This window comes from Sphaeramia orbicularis, chromosome 24 (genome assembly GCF_902148855.1).
Source record: "Sphaeramia orbicularis chromosome 24, fSphaOr1.1, whole genome shotgun sequence".
In the NCBI taxonomy this organism is placed as follows: Eukaryota; Metazoa; Chordata; class Actinopteri; order Kurtiformes; family Apogonidae; genus Sphaeramia; species Sphaeramia orbicularis.
The window spans coordinates 31,710,148-31,735,834 of NC_043979.1; the positions used below are offsets into that span (position 1 = coordinate 31,710,148).

The window sequence follows — 25,687 nt, forward strand, 5'->3', positions numbered from 1 at the left end:
GCACTGTGTAGTTTTAGATAAGTGGGTTTTATAGCTGGAGGGGAATGTTTCGTTTAAGTGTCCTGCACAGATGTGGGCTGTAAATTCAACTAAGGAGACGTGTGTGTGTGAGTGTAGTTTTGTCTGTTGGGGGAGTTTGATCTTGTATTTCAATCTAATATTAAGATTCACTATGTAAAGTACTCATAATGCATTCTAATTTCCTGTCTTTAGTTATACTTCGTCCTTGTGTTACTTTGACAAAGGTTCCTCCGGTGTTTGTCAAAAAACATTTTCCACTCTTTGGCTTGCGTCTCTTTTCATTCTCATCATCACCCTCTTGATGATCACTGTCAAATATTAAGTCATTTTTAGCATCGTCACTTTTCACCCTGGCTCCCAAAAGCATCCACTGATCTAAAATGAGTTTTAATAACTTTTCAACTATTTATTCTATCAATACACAGAAATAATTCACAGAAAATCCAGTTTCTTGGCTATTCGTTGGCATCAGATATGATCTATTTAGACATTCAGCTCCTTAGTGAACTGCAACATTGATTCATCAATAAAATCTATGTAGTTTAACAAATGGTAATCGTAGATGCTTGTTTTTCTTTCAGTTAATCATATTTTTCTGGAAGTCACTTTTGGTTCATTTATTTCTCGTTGAATTAGCTCTAAGCTTTCGTCAACATCTACATGATCGATAAACTAAATCTAGGAAAACGGCTGATATTCACAGAAAGATGCTAAACACAGGATAATATGATAAATAAGTCACTTAGGAACTGTTAAAAAGAGAAAAATAGGTAGGTTAGGTAGTTTAAAATGCCACTGCATCAAAAAGACACAAAGGATAATTTTCTGTCTACTAAATGTGAGGTTACCTGGGTTATGTCAATACATTTCTATTTATGTACAGTGTCGGTTTAAAAGGATTCCTTCTTGTAAAACTGCAATAAAATCTCTCATAATGTATTATTTTCTATTTTCAAAATTAATCATCTTTCTTGACAACAAATCATGACACATGGGAAACTATTTGGCGTTCCTAAAACACAGGGATTAGTAATCTAAAGTGTCGAATTTAAGTATTTATTTCATCATTGCTAAACATAGTGTGATGCATTTGTCGTCTGAAAACAGTTTGATCTGTACTTTTCTCGTCTCCTTGCTGTTTCTCCTACTCAGTTTATTTGAGAATATTCTTGGTATGAACTAATCTTTATTATGCCACAAATGTGTCTTCATAGTCCAAAGTGCCTAATGCCACCCATGTCGTCCTGTGCTGCCGTCGCTGTCCAGCTGGTAATCTGTGTTACACTCAGCAGCAGCCTGCTCTCTCCCTGCCATAAGAGTTTAATCTTTCCCCCTCTGCAGTGGCTAAGAGCACAGGCTTAACCGGATCACTCCTCTCCTTTCTCATTTGGAGGAAAGAAGTGCTTACTGTAGGATATGCTGTCATATGTCTCCCCTCTCCCAAAATATCCGTTGACCATTTTGGGCTGTTCCACTCAAAATGGAGTAGAGAGGGGTTTTTTATAGCACAATCAGTGCTCTGAGGTGACCTTCCAGGGCCGTGCTCTGATACAATTTCTCTGCAAATAGCACAGATGCTACTCAAAACACCATAGGGACCAATCTCACAGCACAAAATGTCCATTACCTTATATATAAAAACTAAATTATGAGTATTATTGTTAACATACAAAACATTATTTTTTAAATTCATATACTATTTAAGTGTTAGAGGTCAAACAGTCAAACAAATGAAGCACTATAACGAACATCAACAAAATAATATACTAAGTTTGTGTTTCTCAAACTGTGATCACTCCTGTCAAGATCACTCCTGTCTTAACTTTGTTACAGTTATAACAATCTAGTAGCACCTTTCGTATTTTTTTTAGCTCTTTAAAACCAAACATATCATATTTGATACATGAGTTTTGAAGCCCTCTACATGATCAGTGTGATATTTTTTTTCTTGAAAAACCTGATGTATACAATTAGATACATGCAATACACAGATAATCCACCAGGGGGAGGAATTCATTCACCAGGGGCCTTTCCAGTCTCACTACAAGTCTGTCATTAATGAGGAAGGAGGAAGAACTTTGCCAATTTTGAAAAGGAATTACCAACTTGTTAGACATGTTTGTGTTCTATTATGTTTTTGTTTGTTCAAAAATAATAATATTTGAACATTAAGACCCGATGTATCAAATATGATACAAAATTGAAACTTATACATGGAAATTGATATTTGAAAATTAAATTTTGGGGTTGTTCAGAAGGACCAATAAAGGCTCCAGTTTCAAAGAACTGGAATTTTCTGTCAATGATTTAATGGTTCAGGCTTTACAGGGTTGACACTTTTGTTTTACTGGTTCTTTTTAAGAACATGTTGCAGATATGGACATACAGAAGGAAGACAAAAAATAAAGAAGTACAAACCTCAAAGGAAAAAGAACATGGTGGATTGCCATGTCTCTACATTACGCTCTAGTGTTGTTATCAGTAAGATTGTCCTTATCCTGTCCTTGTATAACCTGACCATTTCTCCCACTTTTCTCGACATTGTTTTTCTTGAGTCCTTATCTTATGGGTCAACAGTTTCTTTATATATCTCACTCACACTTTTTTGCCAGTCATGCTGTGTTGGTGGATCTGCTTTGTACCGCTTTCTTGTGATAGTTTTCTTACAGGCTGCTAACAAAATTTTCAACAAAAATCTGTCCTCTTTTAATACAACATTGCCTGACATATACAATACTACACTTGACTTGAGTGTGTTATAGCCCAGAATTTTAGTGATTACCTGCACTTTTCCTATTTTCATTTGGAAAAGTATTGTCAGCTAGCAGTATTGTTGAGTTTATTTGTATTGTTCAAGCATAATTTGTACAACAAATTTTTGAAAGGGGGGAAAAAAAGACTTAATATACTATAATATTGTTGTTTCTTCCTCCTTTGATGAAGGGCCTGACAGAAAAAGGTTTTAGAACCACTGCCCTAAGGTTACACTGTACCTTAAAAGAGCTGTATAAAGGAAACTAACCAACCATGCAATGTTAAACTTATTCCTAATTGATACCAGAATTTACACTAATCACAGATAGTAATTCTACACCAAGAACAAAAAAATTCTGATTAAAATGTCTCCACTGTTAAATATCTTTTCTTACTAATCTTCTAATGTAATGGGATTATTATTTTAGCTGCCAAAAAGCATAGGCCCACTATTTTTCTGTCTAAAATTGTGATGAATCCTCTTTCATATCGATGATCCATAACACCTCTGAAGTTTGGAAAAAATCGAATCTCTAAAAGGTTCGAGCACCTCTTCCAATGTTACCTCTGCACTCATTATGTTCAAAGGCAGCAGCACTTCACGTATTTGTGAACTGTTTTTTTTTTTTTTTTTAGTAATGGTACTAATGTTGTCTATCTGGAAGCTGATGAAAGCCTTGCGATTAGCTTTGGAGAGCTGTTTGAAAACTTCTCTTTCCTGTTCCATATCAATAATATTTCAGCTGTTTTTGAAGTCGAACACTGGTGCTAGTTTTAAAAAAGTAGGCCATCCTCCTATAAATTAATTCTACATATGGTTATTTTCTTTAATTAATATATACTACATTCCAAACAATCTTTCAAGTAGGCCTCCTAAACCTTATTTGTCCTGTCTTGTTTATTGCTGTGAACTATTTCACCATCTCTAATTTAGGGATTATGTTTCCATCTGCTTGCTAGATTCAACTCCAGCATGCAGAGATTTTTCTCGGGGAAGTCGGACAAAAATGTGGCCAACGGTAATGCAGCAGCCAGCAGTGAGATGGAGGACGGTAATACCCTTTATGACTATGTTTGGGATGACGACCCGTCATCGCCTTTGCTGTCACCAGGTAAGGTTAATCAGACAGGCTGGATACCCGAGACCATGAAATAAGAAAGGGCTTTTGTCTAAATTAAATGACTGATTTCTGTGTAAGACTCTTGTTCTTTTTGGGGGTCTGTGCCTTTAGCCCTCTTGCTCTTTTCTGCTGAACTTTCCTCTTAAATTGCTTCATCTTCTATTCTGCTGAAAATTACTTAATGATTCCGCCGAAGCGCACTCTGCTCAGTCCTTTGACCTCGGTGAACTGCATTACCTGAAGAGCCCAGCTGTCAAATTCTTTTCCTACTTTTCTATCTTTTGGTAATTTTAAAAGTTCGATGTGTTCCTCCTTTTCATTTTCGGTGCCTGCTTCGCCTCCTTCAGGGTGATAAGCAACTGAAGCTTATCTGAGCGTTCAGGGGCACAAAATGAAATGTTCAGTTTAAAACGGGAACAGTATAATGAAGATATATTTAATCTTCTTTTTGGTGATGCAGTTTAATGTCGTGGGACTGTGTTGTCTTGTCTCTAACTTATTAAAAAAATGCTAAAGGAAAAATAATCAACCTGTTTCTAAATTAACATCCTGAATGTCATTTTTGGGTGAAAGTGTCCTTTAGCTTTTCACTACTTTTCTACTTTGAGTCTATCTAATCTGTGACATTTAACCCCTTTTTTTTAACACTTAGACTGCATTAGTGTTAACATGCCTGTCTGTTTAGCCTTACTAAACTTAACTCTTGCTTATTGTCAACAGTGTTCTGCTGCTGTGTGCCAGTTCTTTCTGCTTGCATACTACTTTTCTCCTGTCGGTCTCTGGGGTGTAGACCCACTCATTCCTGAAGTGGTAATGAATTTCACAAGAGGAAATGTTTATGCCGGCTCTGTTTACACAGTTAATTTATGTGCATTCTTGCATGCATAATAAGTCAAATTAAGGCTGAGTAAAACTAATAAATGTACCATAGAACTTTTTTTTTTTTTTAATCCCTACACGCTGCATCTTATAGCTAATTGTAAGCAAAGAGCAAATGAGGTGTTATGGGGGAAAAAAAATCATCAGATACGTGAAAATTTAAAGTATAATGAGCATGTGTTTCATGTGTGGCCACCTTGCATATTGTCAGCTCAGATGCCAGAGGTCGTCCATGTCACAGAAGTTGAAATCAATCTTGGTCATCCCATAAATATTCACAACTGGCAGGCAAACTTCAAAGCAGCACTAGGCAATTTGGGAAAGCTATTTGAAGTTCAGTACCCAGAATTCACGCAATGTCAGTAACAACACACTCATGCTAACCCTCCTGGTTGGTGTATGATGTTTAGCACCAAAGGGACAAGAGAGGCAAAAATATTCAGCTCTGCTCATCCAGGAATGAAGTAATTTTATATGCTTTATTGCTTTTTTTTCCTATCTCGTCTCTGTAAATAACATGGAGGAAAGAATGAAGGCTGATAGACAAGGGAGCATACCTGTTAAACAAAAGGAGAGTGCATGTCAAGGTTAGGTGCAAGACTTTGAAAACATCCACGTGAAAAGAAACGCCTGCTATCTTACTTTGAGGTCACATACCCATATTTATACAACATGCAAACTATCAAGTTCTAAAAAGCATTTAGCATTTGCCCCATTAATGATCATTTTTCCAAAACCTCTTCTATCAAATATGATTAAATACAAAACAAGAATTGTAGCACCGTAAATGAACTTCTCTCCTGCACACTTGTTATGTAAACTGTACAGTATATTCATATTTAAATGCATGTGCAATAGATCTTTTCCACAGCGGACATTTTTGCCCATCTCAGCAAGAAAACCACAGGTGATCCTAATAACATAGCATTAGGGATGGATTTATTCCATGCAAGTGTCCAAGAAAACCATGCCAGAAAGCCAGCATGTGCAAATGAAAAACACTGGAACTAATGCAACATGGAGCGCAGCCATTGTGAATTAAAGTAATTGCACCTGTTCATTTTCTGCCATAAGTCAAAATGGCTCCCGTGAATAATGCAGTAAATAATGTAAACAGGTGTTGCGAGAGCTTAACATTTTGATCGATGATTTTGCGTCGTCTGAGGTTTTAGATTTGAAAGCAAATTTTTCACATCTCCAAAAACCATTCAAAACTACCAGAGACGTCTGAATAATAGTGTCGCAGTCCAGCAGAAACATGTTAAGTGTTCTCAGTCGAACCATTTGCAGGATATTGGTGTGATCACACTATTTGTAAAGCACTGAATGTGAGAACGTGTCTCAATCAGGCAACATTTTTGTGTCCTCAATTAAATGGTATTACCAAGAATCCCTTCTCTCGAGCAAAACGAAGACATCAACTTTAATTTGTAGAGCCCGTTGGAGTCAACTGACATCCCAATCTGTCCACACAGGATATTAACACAGCTGTTTGGGGGATGTTTTGGCTTTTAAATTTTGATTTGAGAGGTCGCTGAAGTGTCTGCGCGAAGCCTGCGTTGTCATTCAGCTTAATAGGGATCGTGTACGTTGACATTAAAATCTTGCACGGTGCAGTTTTAAGTTGACATTGTGAAAAAGTGACACTGCCTCAGCATCCGTTAATACTCTTTAGCAACTTGGCCCGGGATGCTTTGGGACTACAGACTGTATAAAAAAGCATCGCATGTATTTCTAGAACACTTTTCTGCAAGACAAACTCACTGCTCCTTCATTGCCGGGAGAAATTTGTACGTCACTATGTTTCAGTTAAGCGTACTTGGCAATTAATTTCATTCGCACGTCATTTTCCCAACACGGCGTGGCTAAACACTTACTGTCAGGACGGTATCAAGCAAATGCACTTAATGAAAAAGCTGCCAATAAAAATGAAAATGTATTTCATGTCATTTTGATGGCTGATGTGGTGAGTGTACACATTATATTTATTCCTTAAATTGACTTTCATCCTTCTATTGCTCACTTCAACGCTCCCAGTCAAGCCCACCAAGGCTTACAGCCGTGGATCGGTGGTGATGGTGGACGAGATCATGAACGCCAGCCCTTCAAAGTTCAGGTTCCCAGAGGCCGGGCTCCGTGTCATGGTCACCAGCCATTTCGGACCCAAGACCCGCCTGCGTATGGCTAGCCGCCTCATCATAACAGAGGTACAGGTGTTAGTTCTTGTCTCAGATACACTCTATGGACAAACGTATTGGGACATTTGATATTCAGGTAATACTTTTCTAACAGGTCTGGGCTACAAAACAATAATAAGTGTTGTAATATAGATTTTATAATTGGCATTTGTAACTGGCATTTGTAATATAGATCTTGTGATAAATATCATCGCATCGGTTAGCTTTGTTTAAATTGTTTTCTGTGCTTCTAAAAGGATTCAGAGATGGCTTTTACTTAATTTCTCTTAACATTAATTTGTTTTTTATTTTTATCCATGACTATGACTTTAAATGTGGTACCTCCCATTGAAATGTCCTATTAAACTTTAAATCAAAATCAAATTTATTTATATTGTGCCAAATCATAACAAAAGTAATCTCATGACACTTAAAGGTGGGGTCTGAGATGTTTTTCTGGAGCATTTTTTTATTATATTCCTTAAAATCCCCTTCACATCCCGATTACAACTAATTAATTAAATGTTCTAACACAAAAAAAAAAAAAAAAAATCAGTCACCTGTGGAATGGACAGGACTGAAAAAACACCATCCAATCATTTTGAGCGCCCACTCGAAATGATTGAACGGTGATGTGTCTATCAAACTCAACTGCCATTCACCCCTCCCCCCTTCCCCCCCTCTGCGTATACCCCTCTTCTTGTTCTCAGAGGCTGGAGTGCTTGAACAGGAAGCGTAGCCAGAATCTCGCTATATTAGTTATATTAGGATGGAAAGTTCACCTGCAAACTGTTTCGTCATTAACATAAACCACTAGGAAATGTAACATTAGTCACATAGGTCTGAACTGGGGCTGATCTGGAAGAGCGGGGGTGTTAGAGGAAATTCAATGAGGTATGCATGGGTACGTGAGCCTGAGCCTCACCCAGGGCCATAGCCGGGGTAGGAGCCTGAGGTGTACGGGAGCGAAGCAGGGGACGGTTTGGCCGGACTGGACCATAGACTGTGCCGGAGCCCAACCCAGGTACAGAGCAGAGCCTCAGCCGACGAATTGTTGCTGTGCAGCGCTCGTGAACCCTCGGGAACAAGCATTGTGCGTGCCACTACTCTGGAGGCGTGGCTTCGGAGGGACGTCTGAAGAAAGGGGTTTGGACTTTTGAATTGAGTATTTTCAAAATGTAGCTTGCTCGAACCGTTTTTCCAAGATCTCAGACCCCACCTTTAACATATAGAGCCGGTGTGAACCAGACGCTCAAACCAATTTACAGAAACCCAACAGAATCCTCCAGGAGCAAACACTTGGTGAATGGTGACAGTGGAAGGTAAAACTTCCTTTTAACACGCAGAAACCTGGAGTAGACCATGACTCCTGGAGGATGGACGTCTGCCTTGACCAGCTGGGGTTAGAGATGGGGAGTAAAGGAGGAGAAAAAGATATCGCGAGAGAGACTGGGGAAGGGGGGAAGAAGGGGGAGACTCATGGATGCAGTTGGTGCACAGAAAACTGAACAAGAACTATCAAAAAGTAGATCAGCTCATGTTTTTTGGGCCTGTCCGAAAATCCAATCATATTGGAGGGAGGTCGCAACCGAAATAAATTAGATAATAGGGATGGATTTAGATTATTCTTTTGTTACTTTATATCTTGGTAAAATACCGGAAACAGTCCTTCAGAAGGATAAATACTTATTGAAGATACTTTTGGCAAGTAGTAGGAAAGCTATAACCCGAAAATGGTTGCAACCCGACCCTCCAACTTTGGACCTCTGGCGTGGGATTATTAATGAAATTTACTGTATGGAGAGACTTACTTTTGCTTTAAGACTTGAGTTGGAGAAATGTACTGAACGCTGGGAAAAATGGATTGTGTATGCACCTTGATTAATACAACCATAATTGTACAATGATGTATGTGTGTATGATGTAAAAGAACTTTTTAAGTTTAATTGTAACGCCCATGATTATCTCATGTTCATTGTTTGTTCTTTTGAAAATTAATAAATAAAAAGTAAAAAAAAAAACAAACAAAAAAAAAAAGTAGATCAGCTGGTGCTGGCACAACCACCAACAACCAGAACAAATGTCCATGACAGTTAATACTACTACTACAAATACAAGTATTAACGGTGGACATATTATCACTACAAATATAAGCACCAACAGTGGATGTACCACTACGGAATCATGACACACGAGATATGATGTTAAACCGTCCAATGTGCCAATAGATGTTATGCACATGAGGTTTGCTTTAATGTTGAGAGGGGGATGGGAGCTGTATGTCAGGCATGGGAAGGGTGTAAATTTTGGGACACATTAGTAGTGTTGCCAATATAGATGCTGGAATCAGCTGTCCACAATACTTAGACTAAGTTGCTGGACCTCAGGTTTGTTTTTTTTAAGGAAATATTGATGTTTATATCTCAAATTGGCATAAGCAGGACATCTCAAAAGCTGAAGCCATGATGTGTCCCAGTATTTATGTCCATATAGTTCATAAACATCAATATTTCCTTAAAGTTTAACGGGAGATTTTTCTTCTTAAGTGAGATGTGAAGAGAGCAGATGGTTCATTGTGAAAATTATTATTTACAGTCAGAGCATGAAAAATATTTTAGATATTTAGAGGTAGAACATTTAAAGTGCTTTACCTGTGTCACCTGAATATTCTGTACATTTGACACTGGACTCACTTTTTTTTTTGCGCTGTTTTTTTTTTACTTGACTTTTTTCATACTTCTCTTTTTATTTTTGACTATTTATAGTAAATGTGTGTGTTTTACTTGAGCACTTTACTGAATGTAAAATCAAATTTCATTTCACTGTACAATGACAGTAAAGCTCATTCTATTCTAAAATCATAGTCATGGATTTAAAAAAATAATGTTGAGAGAAATTAGGTAAAAAGCCATCACTGAAGTATTTTGGATGCAAAGATGATTTAAACAAAACTAACCAATGCAATGATATTTACAATAAAAACTATATTATATTTCTCATTATTGTTTTGTTTCCCAGACCCCTGTTAGAAGAGAAACACTTGAATTCAGCGTGTCCCAATACTTTTGTCCACATAGTATAGATTCCTCTGCTTTGACTGCAGCAACAACCAAAATGTGCAACACGTTTTGCCCGTTCAAGTGCTCTTTGACTTAGTTTCTCTTTTCTGAAAGCGCCAGAAGTTGGTCCAAACTGCCAATGGCGTAGAGACACAAGTGATTGACGGGAAGGTCGACATCGAGAACGGAAACGTGCCAGAAGACAAACCCACGGAGAAAACGGAAAACATCACCATCTCCCCGTTTCACATTCCAAGTACGTGACTCACGTATCCACCTCGTGAATGTGCATAAATAGGCACGCACGGATAATTCTGGGGATCGTCGAGAGGAGGAGAAAAACCAAAAAACCAAAAAAAAAAAACTCGACATGTTCTGGGTCATATTTACAAATCTATTAAATGTGCTTATTTCCAAGAAGTAGAGTAGTTTATTACTGTTGAAAGGAGTATACAGTCGGATGGCTCGGCTTGAAAATATTGTTCCACTTGAGCAGTTATTGATGCCCTCCTTCAAATTACTCAGTGGCTTTATATACACTGACTAATGATCATCCTTTCTGGCAGCTCCAAGCATGGCTGCCCTTTTATCAGTCAGTGGGTGGTGATGTGAAAAGAATATGAATCTGATTAATCTGATTTAGCATGAAAATGACCAATTTATCTCCGAGTATGTAGGTGGTGTTGTATTAAATAGAGTAAAAATCATTAAAAGACGAGGAAGTGTAGTGAAAAGGAGAGTTCGGTGTTTTTAAGGCTGCTACCTATGCTATTCGTAAGTGAAGTTACTGCTTTTTTGATCCCTCACATTAAAATTGCGTGCCAAAAAATAATAAAAGCAGTCTGTGTTTGTAGTAATGGCAGATGGAGGAACATGTTTGCCCTTTTCACTAAAGCAAAGAAGGAGAAAATAATTACAGCTGTACAGTTTCAGACCTCCATATGGATACGTTTCCATGACTTAGATAAGCCTGTCACGTTTGGAATAATCCTTTTATATCAAGTACATAAATGCTGGAGGTCGCCAAAATGGATTCGAGGTAAAAAAGTAATGGTATCACTGAATAATGACGTATTATACTTAAAAGTCGGTTGTGTTTACTAGAATGGAAAAAGCCCATTTGTTGGAAAGGATAAAAAATCTGCACATCTACTGTATGAAAGAGAACTAGATTAATACCAGATTATACTATAAATTAAAGTAAAACATTTATAGGTCATGGTAATGGTGGGGTTTGTTTGTAAAACATAATGTGGAGCACATCATAAAAATGTAAGCTTGTACTCATTTGTTTCCCCCTAATGTATGTTCCTCTGATTTTTTTTTTTTTTTTTTTTTTTTTTTTTTGAAAAGCCTGGGTATGTGGTGATAATGCATCTTTGTGCTGCAGGGGGTTTCGGCAGTAAGGTGAAGTGGCTGATCTCGTGGCCTCTGCTCCTGATGCTGTTCTTAACCGTTCCAAACTGTGCCAAACCTCGCTGGGAGAAATGCTTCATGCTATCTTTCATCCTGTCTACTGTCTGGATTGCAGTCTTCTCATACTTTATGGTCTGGATGGTATGTGTGACATATTTGTTTGTTTTGTCATAAAGCCAAAAAGCAGAGCATACGTTCAGATTTATTGATTTATTTAGTAGGGACAGTGCATATTAATGAACATTGTTATGGAAAAAATAATACTCTACTAATTCATCTAAAATAAAGAAGGGTCAGTTCAAGCGATCAGTGTCTTCAAGGAAGAAAGTTTATTGGAGCTTCAATAAAGGGGTACAGATCAGAAAGAGGCTGATGCTGTCGGTCTGAGAGTCCCAAGAATCATCTGAGTTTCTGTGTCTTATGCCAGAGCCAGAGAGACCCAAAACTCAGAGATACGGCCTCTCTGAGAGTCTGTGAGATCTCAATTTTACCCCCCCCCCAAGTGTCACACTGGTGTGTGGCCTAAACACAACAGATAAGAAACGTCATAAAAGGTTAAGAATTTACAGGTGCCATAAACTACAAAGAAAGTCATCCACTCTTATGTGGTCAACAGGGGTTGGACAAAATAATGGAAACACCTTAAAAAATCAACAAAATATAATTTCATATGGTGTAGGTCCGCCTTTTGCGGCAATTACAGCCTCAATTCTCCGAGGTATTGATTCATACAACTTGTGAATTGTTTCCAAAGGAATTTGAAGCCATTCTTCAGTTAGAATACCCTCCAACTCTTTTAGAGACGATGGCGGTGGAAATCGACGTCTTACTTGAATCTCTAAAACTGACCATAAATGCTCAATAATGTTGAGGTCTGGGGACTGTGCCGGCCATACGAGATGCTCAACTTCATTAGAATGTTCCTCATGCCATTCTTTAACAATTCTAGCTGTATGGATTGGGGCATTATCATCTTGAGGTGAAGGTGTTTCCATTATTTTGTCCAACCCCTTTATGCGAAGACACAGGGAATAGATGTAAAAGCCTATGTGACAAATAGAATGCATGCAAATATATATAGAATACATGTAACTTCCTCTACAACATCTACAACAATTGCAGGTGTAAATACACCAGATTGTAGCAGCAGTGCTAATTTCCATCTGTAGTCCCTATGTCAGTGACAAGAAAGACAGTTGACAGAAAGGCAAAACATCATAAAAACACACAAAAAACACAGTGAGGACAATCTACTGATGGTCCCAGGCCTGGTTTTCTTTTATCCAATGTTTAAGTTGTGATTTGAAGGAGGCATATGATTGAGTCTCTTACGTTGAGTGGTAAACTGTTCCGATATTCAGTCCCAGTGACTGAAAGTGTAGTCTGTCCAAAAGTAGTGCACCTGCGTGGCACCTCAGTCTCCTGGAGCTGTGGCCCCTCCCACTGACAGAGCGGGATTTGATAAAATCTGTCAAGGGAGGAGGGGCAAGTCCATGCAAGACTTTAAAGGTGCGGGGAAACTTTCGTCACCAATTTTTCATCAAATCTGTCAAACCCCAGTTATAACCTAAGTATCATGAATCCGTAAGTCTTTCTGTGATTACTCACCTGAATCTCTTGCCTCACAGTGAACAATTTCGAAGTGTACTCCACCATAAACAAACCATTTTTTTTACTAAGAGTTGATAGGTAACTCGGGGATCTTCCGAATTTTGTTGCAACGTGCATTGTGGGAAGCGGAGGTTCGTGTGGAATCGGCTGGTGTGCCGCTTCCCTCCAGCTGTTTCCACGTTTCAGCCATTTCCGCGTCGTGTTTGTGCCAGCCATATAATATCATATGGTTTCGCTGCCGCTGTCAGGTGGCTGCACGAACCTCCACTTCCCACCAAGGTTATTATCGTTAACGAAAACTAATGAAATGACGAAAACTAGAATTGTAAAAACATTTTCGTCAACTGAAATAAATAAAAACTATAATTAAAAGAAAAAAGATAACTAACTGAAATTGTATTGTGTGTTTACAAAACTAAAACGTATAAAAATTATTGATAAAATTCCCTTCGTTTTCGTCTTTGTCAATGTTGGATTGATATAAAATCGATTTATTTCCCTCAAGCAATTTTAGCTGCTGGTACCATATGATATTTAATGGTCCATCGCTTCTTGTCAATTGTGGTTTCCAGTCGTCTTCTGGTCCCCACTCTACCTGGAAACATGGAGACTAAAGTTGGGAGAAAGCAGCAGAGTCCAGTCTGGGATTTATTTGAATACGACGGAGAAGAAGATAAAAGATATAAAAAAACAAACTAAAACTAAATTAAAACTAAGCATTGAGAAAATAATGAAAACTAATAAAAACTAGCAAACCTGCTCTAAAAACTAATCAAAACTAACTGAATTAGAGGAAAAAAAAGTCAAAACTAAATAAAACTAAACTATAATGAAATATCCAAAACTAATAGAACCTTGCTTCCCACACTGCATTTCGCGACAAAATTCCGAAGATGCCCGACTGACCTACCAGCTCTGTTTGTAAACAAATGGTTTGTTTATGGTGGATGACACTTGGAGATTGTTCACCGTGAAGGAAGAGATTCAGGTGAGTAATCACAGAAAGACATATGGATTCATGATACTCAGGCTATGACTGGGGTTTGACAGATTTGATGAAAAATTGGTGACGAAAGTCTGTCGCAGCTTTAAATATCAGGCATGCATTTTTAAAATTCACAAAATTATTAAAATTTTAAAAATGTATCTAAAACAACGCAGCGGTGGAAATTAAATGGGTTTTTTTGTCAAGTATTTTTATGGCTTTTTAAAAAGTGATTCTATGGGTTTGAGGGTTGTGCCAGCAGCAAGTGACCAGGAACTTGTACAGTATTCAATGTAAGAGAAAATCATGGAGTGTAAAAACATCTTAGCAGCATATAGGGTCAAAAGGGGTCTGACTTGTTTAAAATTTTGCTCATTAAAATGTACTGTCTTCTTAAGTCGCTTTATGTGTTGTTTAAATGTTAATGTTGGGTCTAAGGTTAACCTGAGGTACTTCAAATCTTTGACTAAATCCAGTTCCACCCTTTCAAGAAAGATGTTTGACTGATTGACTTATGGCACTTCTCAGACAGAGACAATCACCGGGAGACTAGAGTTTGGCTGAATGATGAGTTTAAAGCAATAATATGTAACAATTCCACATTAAAATCTAACAAAAAAAAAAAAAGAGCTCTATTACATATCTTGGGTATTTCTATTAAATCAAGGTAATCTCAGTCTTTAATCATAATTGAGTTAAATTTGATATGATCTTTTCCAAGGGAGTCATTAAAATATAACTTTCCTATTCAGCTAATGTTTGTTTTAAAGGGGTCATATTTTGCTAAACCCACTTTTATTAGTCTTTGGTACATTTGTTTGTGTATTTGGACCCTAATAGTTCAAAAAGTTTGAATTTGAACCCTCCAGGTGCTGCAAAGCTATCTTTAATATTAATTTTGGTAAAAATTGAGTGGATTTCTATAACCCCTTTCAATTCCTTCTTAATTTGTTACATTTTATAACTAGTTACATCATGACATTTGCACTTATAAGGTCAAGACTTCTGATGAACATTTCTCCGAGTAAGACATAATTGTTTGTGAGCAGCAGTAGTTGTAGTAAAAAGTAAAAATATGTCCAAACTTAGAGCAGATTACCTAAAATGTTCAGTTGTTGTTTGAACGGGACAGAGTAGTACACTCAACAACCTGGGGGGGGCGGGGCATGAAGTAGCTCATTTGCATTTAAAGGGCCAGCACTCAAAATGACCTTTCTGGTGTCATTACTCAGAAATAGGGTTGAATATGGACCTGTGGAGTTGAATTAATGAAGAATTCAGACCCAAGCAGAGCATTTACAGTTTATGTAGACCACAGGGAAATGCTTTAAAATGCTTAATTCCATTTAAAAAAGCAAAATATCACTCCTTTAAGTGATTTATCACCATTTATTATAATATTATCCTCTGTATTTTGCATTTTTCAGTGTAAATTATGTGTATTCCTATATTTAATTCACTGATCGTGTAGATGTTCATGAAAATGCAAATTAAAATTGAGAGCTATTGAATTGGAAACAGAAAAAAACTGAAGAAAAAGTGACTTTTTCATATTAGTGTCGCACTAACCCATGTATTTGCATCACTGTTGCTAACACAGGTCACTGCGCTAGTTTATTTCTGTCTGTTTTATAAGGATACTGTAGCATTTGTCTGCACTAAAATATTCAGGTTTAGTTGACATTAACTTGCAGACTTTGAGTAGTTTGTGTTTCTGCTGAAGAAATGATGACAAAGAATGCAGGCTCAGCTGCTGAACTCTAAGGCTACATTCAGACTGCAGGCAAATGTGACCCAAATCCGATTTTTTTTTTTTGTTTTTTTTTGTTTTTTGGCCCAAATGTGACCTGTATCCAATCTGTTAAAGACAGTTTGAACAGCTCAAATCCAACCCAGGCCACTTTCATATGCGGTCCTAAATCCAATACGTATCTGGTATTTTGCAATGCTACTTCAGTCTGAACAGCCAGGTCACATTTATCCGACCTTTATGTCACTGAAATGTGTCAAACGTCACAATTCTGCATCCCAGGAGGAGGAGGAGTGGCAGAAAAACATACATACTTCTGTAAACGCAATGCATACCTGCATGGTCATATATTACATCAGGACTTCTTTTGCGTACGTGGGTCACTTCAGGGTCGCATTCAGTTCATACTCAAAACTGATTGAAGTCGCATTTAATGTGTAATATGAATGAGCACACAGCAAAATCAGATTTCACCCAAAAATCCAAATCGTGCATTAAGATCTGCTGTCTGAACGTAGTCTAATATGCAGTGCAGATGCTTTTTGTTTGACTTTGAGGCCGTCTAGGTAATTAATGGAAACGCTGCAGCTGTATGTTCAGCAAAATGCGGATGTTTATTTCATCTGAATGGTGTAAACACTGTGATGATGTCAGTCCAAATGATGCAAAAATGTAGAATTTCTAGCTGGATAATGATACAAAGCCGTCACACACAGCAAAAGCCTCCAGAAACGAAGAGATCTAAAGGAAAACTTAGTTGGTTTTAACCCACCTGTATTTTATAAGATGGGAGAACATTGCGATTCAGATCATGTATCATGCATTCTACCTTAAAGACCATCAACTGATCTTTTGGGCAGATTATTCAGTCCTACATTAGTGTTATCAGAGACTATTAGAATTAAATTAAGATAAGATAAACTTTATTGATCCCCCAAAAGGGAAATTAAAGTGTGTACAGCAGCTCAAAGCAGTGTGCAACAACACAATAGAAAAATAAAGAGATAAAAAATATAAACAAGTTTGTTAAAGTGACAAAAAATAAAATATAAGTAACAAGCATGCAGTAGGTGACTTAAACAACCTTATCATAAAATATGAATAAAACTTTCATCCATTATGTCATCTGTAAATGCAATTTCTGAGTGACATCTGCTACATTTATGCTAGTGTTAGCTTATACTAAATATTTTGTTTTGAGACTGACTAAACTGCGTAGTGTTTAATTTTGTCTGCTGATGCCAAACAGTGCAGATTAAAATCTTGAGCTTGTTCTGTCATGCACAGGTGAATATGACACGTCTAATATGTTTCGCTGCATTTAGTCTGGAAAACAGAGGAATCCTGAGGTCTAATGATTTTTGTTTATGTTTTCTCAGGTGACTATAATTGGCTACACTCTGGGAATCCCTGATGTCATCATGGGCATCACTTTCCTGGCAGCCGGCACCAGCGTCCCAGACTGCATTGCCAGTCTCATTGTGGCTCGGCAAGGTAAGGTATATCTTTCCCTCATAAATCGATACAAATATCTGGCTTTTACAACCCCATTGAGCTCAATGTTGGATAACTCGAATAAATATTTTGGCAGAGGGATACCCGGATACGATACAGAAGGACAATTTATAAGATATTTCCCTGCAGTTGGACTTATTTTCTATATTTCAGGTTATAATTGTAAAAGTACACACAAGTCATGCAAGAATATGTGCACTTTTTAGCTTTTACAGAGGCAGCGATCGCACAACAAATGGCTGCTTTCCGGTTTATTATTCTTTTTTTGAATATTTTTCATACTAAATACTACAGGTTTGTATTTAATGACTAAAATTACATTTACTTTTATCTCAAACGTGTTTTAATGAACAGTCAAACCTTATTAAAATGTAAAGTTGAGTCGCCTCTTAGCCTAAGAATTTCATTACCGGTAATGATGTTTGGTTTTATCTAGTATACGACAACGAATGCAATACAAGTATGGATGCAAAGTACTCGGAGAGAAAACACGAAGAGCCTGTTTATGGATGTTAGAGCTTTCTCAAATGTCACTACCTTCCAAGTGATTAAGGATGGGCCCCTGTGAATATCAAAGTACACAACAAAATCTTAAACTTCTGTTGGAATTAAAGTGGTTTATATCCTTGAGTGAAACTAGAGTTGTTTTTTAAATGATTTATCTTCACGTTTATATGTTCCAGGCCTCGGAGACATGGCGGTTTCTAACACAATCGGCAGTAATGTGTTCGACATTCTAGTAGGATTGGGGGTTCCCTGGGCGATACAAACCATGTGTGTCAGTTATGGATCAGAGGTAAGAGACGGGTTGGCTTTACAAGAGCTCAGACCTCATTTGTACTTTCTAATTGTGTATACTGAGATTGAGGAGCAACAAATAAACGCCTGATCTCTCTCTCTCTCTCTCTCTCTCGTTTGCAGGTTATGATTAACAGTCGGGGGCTGGTGTACTCAGTGGTGCTTCTTCTCGGCTCTGTGGCCCTTACGGTAAGAAGTCATCACTAATGTTTACGCTAAATCATGCTGCATGTAAACCAATTACAGAAGCCTGGTTTACTGCTGTCATATACTGCTTGTGTTAAAATCCAAAAGAGAGAAAAGGCATATTTAGTTTTATTTCACACTCTAATGTAATATCCACTGAAACATGTTATCCATTAAAATTAGGAGTGTCTGCATGGTGTCCAAAATGTTTAGGGTTTATCTGGTAAACATGAAGTGACTAATTTACGAAATGAAAAACAGTTGGATCAGGAGTTTAACCTAACCTATGAATATCAACAATTCCAATTTTTGATAATCATACCTTCTCAGAGGGTAGGGGTATATCAAAGTCAAAAGTTTATTTCTCATTTGTGCATATACACATACACATAGGAATTATTGTGCAGTCGTTCAGAGTGTCAGATAAAAATACTAGAAAAAACACATAATTCTATAGAAAAGACATGTACATAGATAGATAGATAGATAGATATACACTACAAACTTAAGGATATTTTTAATTTTTGGGCTATTTTTTTTTTCAGTTGGGATTCTTGTACACCGCTTTTTACTTTTTAGTGTGTGAATTGAAACACAGTTTTTTAATGAGTTTAATGAGTTTAATAAGTTTTATTTACAAATGGCAAAAATGACAAGAAGATGGATGGATGGATAGATGGATAGAGTGCATAAAAACCAATAAAAGTACATAAAAACCGACCCAGGAAACAATAAAATAAATAAATACACCACAAGGAAGTAGTCAGTCTAAACGAGCTCATATATATATATATATATATATATATATATATATATATATATATATATATAATATACACACACACACACATACATTATATTGTACTATGCCCAAAATTATTTAGCGTTTGCCAACAGCCTCACTGTGGCAGGGAAGAAGCTGTTGATATACCAGGTACCATAGATATACCAGGAGTTCTGTCTGTCCTTCCGTCCATCCGTCTGAGATTTTTGTCCAACTGATTTCTCAGACACTATTCACCTGATTCTATTTATTTATTTATTTATTTATTTATTTATTTAGCATGCAACAAATCAAACATTAGGACAAGCAAAGAAACAGAGGTGCAGGTGAGATCAGAAAACCCCATGGGGCTTATAAAAATTAATCTCACTCATTCATTACAACATTAGCATAAAGAAAGCCAATAAAAATAAAACAATACTAGACTATACAATAATAGACGAAGTACTCAAGGAAATACAAGAAGGCAAATGATTTTGACTCTCACAATCCAAGTTGTTGTAAAGATAAAAGTTTAAATGTTTAAAGGTTTATGTGTTGAAATGAAATATTCAGATTTCTGATGATAATAATGAATTGTAAACTTGTTTCATTTATGTATGTATTTTGTAACTGTATTTGTATTTTAACGGACTCCAGGAAGAATAGCAACCACTATGGTGGTAGCTAATGGGGATCCGTATAAACAATAAACTAAGTACAAGAAAAATATAAACAAAGAATAATCAAGTTTTTCAATTCCCATCTACAAAGGCGCCAAACATTTAGTAACAGACATTTGGAATTGAAAAATATAGGAGTAAATGTAATGATCAATACAACTCAGTGACACCCTTGACTGTCAGTGTCTTCAGAGTAAGTTTTGGACGTTACAAATTCATCCTGTGGGTCTGATTGAACTCTTTGGAGGCCCAGTTTAGGCCTGCAGGCTGTATGTTTGACTCCCCTGGTCTAGGGTGAGCTAAAGCATTGGCTAACAAAGTTTTTTTTGAAGGGTTGTTAGTGTGACCTAAACTGGAACTACAGGAAAATGCAGAAATTGTATTTTCTTAAATAGGAAAAAAGGATAAATGTCGAAGCCTGCAATTTGACCTAATGGAGCTATGATTTAAAAATGGACCACCAGATGACATATTGGACATCAAAGGCTGACTTGGTGTTTGTAGAGTCATCCAATTCAAGTCTATGGGAGGTAGGACTTTTTGGAGCCACCTCCGTCAGCAGATTTACAACGTTAATATACTTCTGCATTGGCATTACTTAGGACCTGACATGTTTGCCTCATGTTTTGAAAACACCATTAAAATTTGTGAGGTAAGTTTCTAAAGTGTAATAGTAGTTTATTTGGTCATTAATTACTTTAAACAACAAACGGAAGCAACATATCTATTGTTCCATATACAATGCGACCAAAAGGGTTTAGACTGAAGTAAAGACTTATTTTGCCGAACCCTATTTTCAGTTAACACAATGTTTCCACAAGAAAACAAACAACGAAAACATTGTTTTTTCAATGTAATCATTGCTAAATATACAGCAGAAGAGAATACATATTTAATTTTAATTCAAGTAAATCATGTCCTTATCTCAACTACCAATATTGGTCCTAGTCTTTTAAACAAGTTTTTTCTTTAGTCTATCCAGAGCTCTATATTTTTGAATAACAGTTAATTTGTACATCTTTTTAAAAGTTTTAATTGTTTGTATGAACAGTTAGATCAGTGGTTCCCAACCTTTTTTGGCTCGTGACCCCATTTTAACATCACAAATTTCTGGTGACTCCAGACATTCAAAACGGAGACATTTTTTAAAATTATTTGTTTTTGTAATAGTTTGCTATACTATGTTGCAAATAAACAATAATTATGGACGACATTTAGTCTATATAATGTATATTATTATGGACGGAGGAAGAAAAGCCAGGCTTAGATTCCTGCATGAGGTGAGAATTTTATTTTCCTTGGTCAGGATATGTACAGTCAGTCCAGCTTGTATTCACAAGGCTGACAATTAATACTGAACAAACAATAACTCAAACTACGAATTATGAAAGAGCTCGAAATGAAGAACTGACCACAATGAACATTTGAAAGATAAACAGTACCACAGTGCTTCAGTTTGTCATGTCTTTTATGTATTGGGATTGTCTATATCAACTCACCAGATATTTATTAGTAAGTTTTTTTTTATTATTATTTTTATCAATTACTACAAATTTCGGGTGACCCCACATAGGGTTCCGACCCCAAGGTTGAAAAACACCGGTCTAATGCAAGTATAAAACAACCACTCTTGGACCGTTATGGGAGTATTAGGGTTTGAGATCTACTCACATCTGCATCCACAACTCTCTTACATACTTTATTTTCCATCTCAAATGGATTAGTAACTTACCAAACTATTTTCGCGTCATAGATGAACTGAAAAATAAAAAGACAATGTTTATTTTAGCTTATATCAGTCAAAGTACAGAGCCAGGCTGAGTTAGATGCATTACAGATGTCTATGTTTATATTATGTCTCAATAAATCAAGATTATTCCTCTTAAACAAGCAGCGCTACAGACCCTTTTCATTACACAATTTGGACTTTTGAGTCAGGAAAAGCAGGTGTATCGGTGTAATTAAAAGTGGCTCCATCCCATTTAAGTGAATGAGTTTCGGGCCTTGGAACAGTACTTGCTGGTCCCCTGGAATGGCCTCCTAAGGCAGCTAAACGGAACAGTTAATGTCGTCAGTGACACCTGCGCTTTGTCTGCTTTTACAAGCCAAAATGTCTGCTGTGAATACGGTCTATTGGCTTGAGCAGGAGTAGTCGCAATTGCTGAACACAGGAAAAAAAAAAAAAAACAGCCACAGAGATTTGAAGTTAATCACCAGAAAAAAAATGAACACGTTGCAGTAGTGTAATAACTGACCAAAGGGTGAAATAAAAAAATACTTTTTGTAGATTACCATTTTAAAATTAGATTTGCATGTCAAGGTTGGACAGTGTAGGCAAAGAGTAATATAATAACCCTTATAAACCTTGTTCCAAATAGACAATTCTCAGAAGTAATAAAACTCAACTGAAGTGAATGTGTCGTAAGGGCAGCTTTAAGTCCTGCAGTGTTTTTTTTTTTTGTTTTTTTGTTCAAATGATCAGTTACTTAATATGAAGCTGAGATTTGACACATTTCTGCTTACACGAGCCATGTGGATGTGCATGTTGTGTCTGTGTAGGTGCTGGGGATCCACCTGAATAAGTGGAGGCTGGATGTCAAGCTGGGCATCTATGTCCTGGTCCTGTACGCAGTCTTCCTCTGCTTCTCCATCATGATTGAGTACAACGTCTTCACCTTCGTCAACCTACCCATGTGCATGGAGACGTAGAGCACAGCAGCATGCCTCGGATACCAAAACCTCAATGATCCCATATCAACTCCAAAATTTTTCTCCTTTCTTTTGATTTCAATAATACTGGACCTATCCACAGACTCGTTTTCTCCTCCTCGTGCTCCCTTCCTCGGAATTCTTTAGTCCTAAACATGAATCGAATTATCCCAAGAGGCGGTACACTGTAGGAATGGACTCCATTCTGTGTCTCTATTTTGTCCTCTTGTCACACAGTGCCAGTCCTTAATGCCCATTGTTTTTGGGCATTGCCTGTTACTACAATTAAGTCTTTAGTTTCTCTGTGCGCCTGTTAACTTTCTACCCATCTAGCATGCCTTTTAGATGTTGGGGACCTCAGAATCATAAGTGCCCCTGTTGATTGTTGGTGTGTGTTTTCACTGTTCACATTGTAGATTTCCACACACCACTCCAAAGCCTGTCCACAAACCAAACCAGAGTACAAGAAGAAAAAAAATACTTACCAAGGATATCCTGATTCCAACCAAAACCTCTCTCCGCTCACCCAACTTCCTTTTATCGTCTTTCCTAAAAGAAACACCAAATTACCCAGTACCCAAAGAGGATAGTACCCTCCTGTTTCTCTTTTGACCCCTGAAGGAGGGTCTTGTCCTTGGCAGCTCCCCTTCTCCTTCAGTCTGGACCGGACTCCCTGGCATGGCCTTTTGGCATCAGGGAGATGTTACCGCTCACTCTGTTCCCCCTCCTCAGTCCCTCCCAACCCTCATCTGCTTGATCAAATCTGCTCTGTTTTCTTTAAAAAGAAAAAAAGACCTTTTGTCAGGACACTTTGTGTCAAAATGTATCGCAGTCCAAATCAGTTGACTGTAAGGGTGTTATGCATATGCAGCACTGCACAATGTAAACTTGTAAAATTATTTTTGTTTTTTGTATTTATTTTTTCAAAATAAGGTTTTGTCTAGTCCGAAACACAGAGGAGAGCTTGTTGCAAATATAGGACATTGCCTGTTTTTCACTGAAACAAATTGCACACGGAAATGCTTTTCTTGCTTTGTGCTATAAGGAGATTTGACCACTCAGTGGGGTTTCTGGCTGGTGGTGGCCACTCCACTCCAGCGTTATTTTCATTCAGCGATGGGTTGTTCCTCTTTTCCCTCTGCACAACTTCAGAAAAAAAAATAACTGGCCCCAGATCTGTGGGATGCATCAGGTGACTTGTTCTCATTCTGAGAGAGCAGCAGCATGGAGGTGGTTTAAAAAAAAAAAATGCAAAGATAACCAGGCAGTTCTCTTCACTGTCTGCCATAACACCCTCTGGCCAGTAGGGGGTACTGCATCCTTTCCATCCAGGGCAGGGGTGCCAACCACAGCTGTCGGTTATCAGGGAAATTCAGAGATGGACAACTCCAGGAGATGTCAAAGGTGATGGTTTCTAGATTTTGAGTTACATGTAGATATTGCACTTTAACAGCCGTCCTCTCATTCTGAATCAACTAGTGCTTCCTTCTGTGTGTGTATGCGTGTGTGTAATTTCAGTGAATATGTGACTGTGTGTGTGTGTGTGCAAGACAACATTATGTGTGTATGCGCGTGTGTGTGTGTGTGTGTGCTCAGAACGAGCCCACGCTAGGTTACTCACACCAGGCTCTCGACTTCCTGAACAGACTGGAACCTCGTTAACATCTCGAGCACACCTGCCTGTGTCTGCAGTGCATGCTGGGACATTAAAACGCAGCTCCTCCACAGCACAGCAAAAGGCTGAGGGCTTCTGGGCGTCTCTATGGAAACCGCCCGACCCACTTTACAAATATCGGCAGCTACAAGCTACACTGCAATCCAGACATTTTGAACATCATGCAAAAATGCCTGTGAGGAGTCCACAAGTGAGGTGCAGAGACTTTAAAAACTCAACAAGCGTGTGTGTGGGGGGGGGTGTGGTGTGTCTTAAGTGTTGAAAATATTCCTCTGCCTCGTGGTCGGCAGCAGGCACTTGTATATGCAATTTCAGTGTAAAGAATTTTAAGTGACAGAAGGCCCCTGCGAGGTTGCCATTTAAAGACGGGGATCCCGTGGAGATGTGACGTCGGTTTGTCTAGTAGTACTTGATGTGTGAGCTCACAGGTGTGTTTGTGACAGCCCAGGACCTGAGCCAAAACACGGACATTTCTGGAACAGCGGCTTTGTTGAAAATCGGATTCCCCTCCTCCCCTCTCCCTATCCCTCTCCCACATAAACACCCATTTCTGCTTTTCTCCACTCTTGACCCCTCTTGCACAAAGGGCATTAACTCCACCAAACCCTGGCTGAAGGAGCAAAGGGGCAGCAGAGAATGCATGGTATAATGGATGGCTTTCCTGCACCACCCTCGGGATTTTGTCACTTTTCAATGGACTCAGAAGAGAGCAGACCTTAAGGGGGACAAAAAAAAAATTAAAAAAAAATTTAAAAAATCGGACCCCCTCCCTTAAGCTGCTACTCTGCAGTATCAGACCGTTTACAGGATGGAGGTGACCACACAGGGCTGACAGACTCCTCCACACACCCACTGAGATCCTTTTCACGACCACTTTTCAACCCTCGCACATCTCAACCTTTTCCAGTGGGTCTTCTGTACATACAGGACCTATATATTTTTATTTCTTTTTTTTTTTGGAACTGTGATACTTATTCTGGGGAGGGATAGCTGTACTGTACTTGCATTGATTCAGAATGTGCAGTGTGTTAAGGGTTTTTATTTTGTGTGTGTATATTCTCGTTGTTGTCGATGCTGCTCTGTGTGGTCATGTCCCAGTCGCCAGGTTTTGAACGAAACCATCACAGCAGGAGAAAAAAAAACAACAAAAAAACATGGCTCCTCTTTGTCCTCCTCTGACACAACAGCATTCGTTCTCAGCGGTTGTCCTGACTCGCCATCTTTGTTACCAAGTCACTTTTTTTGAAAGGGTTAAAAAATAAATAAATAAAAAAAAATAGTAGAATTCATGCCATACTTGTTGTAACTCTACATCAATCCAGATTGTATGGCAATCCTGTGTACAAAATAAATACACACTTTACAACACACGTTAGAAGTGGCAATTGAACACGAGAGGAACGGTATGTATTTCTTGATTGAATGCGACCTGATGCACTGTGAGCTCAATGTGACGTGGAAGTTGTTTGTCAAAGAATAATAAATGATTAAAAAATATATTTAATGTAAAGTTAGTTACTATAAAACATTACTGAGGACATCTGTATAACTTATATGAATGTATTGTCTTGCTATACTGGACATA

At 37.8% G+C, this 25,687-nt stretch overlaps 1 protein-coding gene across 2 annotated transcripts in view; it reads left to right on the forward strand.

Annotated features, from left to right (window-relative positions):
- slc24a4b (solute carrier family 24 member 4b) overlaps window positions 1-25,379 on the forward strand; it is a 70,321-nt gene extending 44,942 nt beyond the window's left edge. Inside the window, exons 10-17 of one of the 2 annotated variants that reach the window (XM_030127887.1) lie at window positions 3,736-3,827; window positions 6,813-6,982; window positions 10,126-10,267; window positions 11,402-11,568; window positions 17,153-17,267; window positions 17,972-18,084; window positions 18,210-18,275; window positions 22,278-25,379. In XM_030127887.1, the coding sequence (XP_029983747.1) occupies window positions 3,736-3,827; window positions 6,813-6,982; window positions 10,126-10,267; window positions 11,402-11,568; window positions 17,153-17,267; window positions 17,972-18,084; window positions 18,210-18,275; window positions 22,278-22,427 (1,015 nt within the window). In that variant the 3' untranslated portion in view covers window positions 22,428-25,379. The remainder of the gene's footprint in view (window positions 1-3,735; window positions 3,828-6,812; window positions 6,983-10,125; window positions 10,268-11,401; window positions 11,569-17,152; window positions 17,268-17,971; window positions 18,085-18,209; window positions 18,276-22,277) is intronic. The other variant, XM_030127889.1, reaches the window with a different exon arrangement.
- Window positions 25,380-25,687: the final 308 nt, after the last annotated feature.